This window comes from Echinops telfairi, unplaced genomic scaffold, assembly GCF_000313985.2.
Source record: "Echinops telfairi isolate 266 unplaced genomic scaffold, ASM31398v2 ScPeMD7_3509;HRSCAF=4178, whole genome shotgun sequence".
NCBI lineage: Eukaryota > Metazoa > Chordata > Mammalia > Afrosoricida > Tenrecidae > Echinops > Echinops telfairi.
This window is the reverse complement of record NW_022107407.1, coordinates 13,122,880-13,127,392: the sequence shown is the minus strand read 5'-3', so window position 1 is coordinate 13,127,392 and position 4,513 is coordinate 13,122,880. Positions and strand designations below refer to the sequence as shown.

Below are 4,513 nucleotides of genomic sequence, written 5' to 3'. Positions count from 1 at the left end.
GGGGGTGGCAGCCTGGTCAACGAGCGGAGCGGTTTACCCGGGCTGCACAGAGGTCCTGAGGTTTAGTGGAGAGGTTCTGTGGCATCTCTCGGCAGCGGGTGGACAGGTTGAGGATGGCCGTGGCAGCCATGTGGGCGGCCTCCATGTCATGCGTGTAGTCAAAGCTGCTCTTGCTGCAGGTGCTGCTGGCGCTGCTGCCGCCCCCGCAGCTCAGGTTGCTGCTGCTGCTGGGGGCGTAGCTGCTCGTGGTGCTGCTGGTGGGGCTGGAGTTCTTACAGTACCGCTTGGCTGTGGGGAGGCAGACAGAGGGGAGACAGACACACAGAGCAGAGATGGCTCAAACGACCTGGCACCCTGCTGCAAGGAACCAAGCCAGACCAAACCAAAATGAAACACCCCCCTCCTCTCCCATTGAGGTCTCTTTTAGATCCTCCAAGCTACTTTCTAATTCCTACTCGTTCCTTTTTTTTTAAAGCACACATTAATATCATTTTTTGTGTGTGGGGGCGTCCTAATGATTGATGTCAGTAGATATCGTAATAAAAACAAAAAAAAAATAAATTAGTCTTTAAAGAAATTGTATTTGCATGAAAACAGGGGGTTGGGGGCTGGAAAAGGGAGAAGCCAGGGCATCCACGATGCATATACACCTGAAACAGATTAATTATTAAGCAGCTGCAAACGATTGTAGTTCAAGGACTACATTGAAAGGCGCACACTTGGTAAGTTCTGGGCTAGAATGATGTAAGGATGGGAAAGTGACTAGGCACAGCTGTCTGGTGAAGGCCCAAGGGAGTAGAGGCTTTCCCTCCACCCATGTAAGGGCTTATTAGCTCCTTTGGAAACTGGGGCCTCCCCTGATCACTCATCTATCAAGCGATTGGCCGGGTGGAGGCCAATCAGAGCTCACTGTTTTCATATGCTGGCGACCCAGATTTCAGGAGACACCTGGGGCCACCTCCTAGGCTGGCTGAATAGGTGCGCTTGGGAAGGTTGATTTTTGGCTAGAAATGCCGAAACCAGAGAATTTGACTGGAATGCCTTTCCTTCTGAAAATATTTCTATATTTCTAATAAAGAGCCAGCCAGTGAGAGTGGTGGTGAGGGGAGAAACTAGCATATACCCGTGGATGTAAATCAGCTCAAGATAAAATTTATCCAGTGCAGAGAGGCTGTTCAGTGGTACTCAGCCAGGGAGGGTACATGCCGCATGGGGTTCAATCTCTTCCTATTGACCAGCCTGCCTGTCATGAGCACAGTGCTGCACTTACACGATTCTGGTTGCTTATTATTCCTTTCTGAACAACCATCATTTCTAACAGCCAAACAAGCACTTAAGAGCAAGTGTTATTTTTAAGAGCTGTTTTAAAATTTCCTTTAGTACCCGGATGAGAAAATGTTTGGATCCATGGTTTTTATCATGGGCTTTTTTGTAACTGACATTATCATGGACAGGATCGGTTAAAGTTACAGGGCATTTATTTGCTCAAAGGCCAGCTTTTAAAATCTTGAATTGGTGGAAAAGGTCATTGGTTAAAGGGGGCCCTGGAAAGTGTAGAAAGAGCTCCCACAAAAATATCTTTTTCACCTATGCCATAAGTCACCACATTAGAGATCCACTCTCTTTTCTTAAGCATGGCTGCGGTGAGTCGATCTCTATAACCCCAGGTCTCTTTTCAGAGGGGTACATTGCCAGGACATCTTGTTTCTCAATTGTCCCTAAGAGGCCAGCATGGAAGGGTGGCCTGAGAGCAGTGGATGACAGGTGCAGGTGGGGAGTGGTGAGGGGGATCATTGAAAGAAAAGGGGGCTGCTGAGTGGTACCTTGGCCTGGTTTTGAATTTTATTTGGGATCAGCGCTGGTCCGCACTGGCAAGGCCTTGGGCCAGGTACCTCTGGTGGAAACTTTGATGAGGGTGGCTGAAAGGAGGTGAGAGGGATGGACCAAACAGCCTGCCTGGTTTTCTCTGACCTTGTTTCCAATATTGTCATTAGCCAGTTCTGTAACTGGAAACTGCCCCCGCCCCAACACACACACCCTTCAGGAGGACTTCTTCAGTGTTTTCCCTCCCAAATGGGAGGAAACAAAACAATACAAATTTAAATGAGAAAACCTTTTAACACAGCTAACACCTTCATGATGCGAAATGTTAAGAAATTACCCCAATCTCTGTATTAAAATTGAAGTTAAACAGAATTAAGCTTTCATCATTGATTAGTTTTGATTTGGGGCTGTGACAGTAAGAACCAAGAGCATTATTATTTCCACATCACAGTGTGGAAGCACTTCTGAAGCTTACATCGTCAAAGAGTTAGCAGGGGAGTTTTGACTGGAGCCCCAGAGCCCAGGCAGCCAACCTCTCATCTCCTTACCCGCTCCTGCGCCAGCGGTAACAACTCATATGTCATACCTAGTTGCCCTGCGTACATCAGGTCAATTTGACATTGACAATGACAACAACAACAAAAACTTCATGAAATGCAATGGGTAACTTGTGGATAGTATAGCTTCTATTATGTTAATCCAGATTAACATAACAGTAAGGAATGATTATTACAATTGTTGTGGAGTACAAGCATTACTGAGACAAGTATCTGACAACACTTTTGTGTGCTTTCTTTTTCTTTTCTTTGTTAATAGACCTTATATAAGTAGAAATATTGCACTATGAAGGAGGTAGCTTGTGCCTTCTCTGGGGCCTTTGAGAGCCTACTGCCGCCTAATCGCTAGATGGCACAGAATTTGGGGAAGTGATGGAGCCCTGGATACCAGAAGTAGCACTCACAATGAAGCTCGGATGCCGCTACACGTGGCAAAGCCGTGACATGGGCAACTTCTGCCCAGACCACGCAGGGGGCTGAATCCGAGCCGCATGTGGTAAACCTTCACCATGATCGCTGCTCCACAGCAGTTCTTGACTCGCTTAATAAGCACCATGAGCCAGGCTGAGACAGTACCTGGTAATTTGTAGCTTGTGATACTCTGTTATGGACTAAAGTTTATGATTTTATATCATTTAAGTTGTCTTATAAAAATTACAGGAGAAATAAAATAATAGTTATAACAGCCCCCCCCCTACTTCTGATGAGGACAAGCCCTGGTTTAGTAACAAAACACATGATCCACATAAACTAAAAACAAATCAAAACATAACTTTGAAATTCAATTTCTAAATAAAAAAAACAAGTTAAAGGAACAAAATGTGTCTTTGTAACATATTATAATGACAACAACCCAGTATGTTAGTCAGATCCAAAAAGCCCCAATAACAGATGCTTGATTGTATGTGGTGGAGATGGGAAGAGGGCGTTATTTTGAGGAAACTATATATTTCATATCGTGAGCTGCTCTCGCAGTAATTGCCCTTTACACTGCAAAGTGGTTAGGACACTTTCAGGTTATTTTATTTTACCCTCGTCACCACCTCGTGAAATGCTGTTGTCATACGTTCATCTAGTGGCGCAGTGACTAAGGTTGAGCAAAGTCAAGATCACGGTCTACGAGGGAAGAATCAGGACTGGAGTCAAGGAAGTCGTGTGACCTGGGTTAACCTAGCATTGAGCTGTTAAGAAAGATGGTGCCACTGTGGGAATATGTAAGGGGAGGTGACTTTAAAGACAGGAATCTTTAAGATCATTTATATGGTTGCAGTTCTTTGTTTCATTGCGCTTGGATTGCTTTACGTTTTCTTAAAGTTATGAATCCATTAAAGAAAACATAAAGCACATCTACTTTAACTTATGTCTAAATGACAGGATTTTACATCTTCTGGCTTCTGCCAGGTAGCTAGAATGCTTACACAAGTTTAGCAAGTGATTGAATTGTCAATAATTTGTTGATAAACATCTAACAGTCCATTGCGACAATCCTTTCAGACACATCCTTTAAAAATCATGTTTTTCTATTATTCAACATTAAAATAAGAGTTTCTATACTTTAAATCTTTCAGGGGGATAAGTTTTCAGAACAAATGATTGTCACTTATTTGGAAATATTGGTAAAGCTATTACTATAGGCAATCATTAGACCGCCTGTGATCATTTACTCTGGTCGCGATACTGCCTCCCTTCTTTGTGACAAGCGCTGTGTGATGATGATTTGAGCAGCAAGCCTCAAACAGGGAGCACAGTCTTCAACCTGCTGCTGTTCCTCTCTTCCCTCCCTCCTCCCGCAATATGGAAAGATTCAAACAAACAGGGGTGTGGGGGGAGATAAAAGAAAAGAAAACCAAACAGCCATCAAGTTGGTTCTGACTCATAACAACCCTCTCAAACAGAGGAGACCGGCTGCATAGGATGTCCACAGCGGTGGTCTTCCTGATGTTGACTGTCTTAGCTTTTGGTTCCAATACTGAACTCTCAGTAAGCAGTGAACACTGACCCGCTGTGCCATCAGAGGAGAGCAGGGCCCTAGTGATAGAATGCGCTGTCTAAGGTCTGTCTAAATAAGATAGGCTGGATGAACAATCTGGAGGAGAAAACAACGGGACTGACAGTTCCGGGGGGGAATGGGA

The 4,513-nt window shown here is 44.5% G+C and overlaps 1 protein-coding gene across 19 annotated transcripts in view; it reads right to left on the bottom strand.

The window, feature by feature from the left end:
* MYT1L (myelin transcription factor 1 like) overlaps positions 1 to 4,513 on the bottom strand; it is a 723,101-nt gene that overhangs the window by 126,724 nt on the left and 591,864 nt on the right. For all 19 annotated transcript variants that reach the window (XM_045294233.1, XM_045294236.1, XM_045294234.1 and 16 more), the window contains one exon: positions 38 to 288. In XM_045294233.1, coding sequence (XP_045150168.1) covers positions 38 to 288 — 251 coding nt within the window. The remainder of the gene's footprint in view (positions 1 to 37; positions 289 to 4,513) is intronic.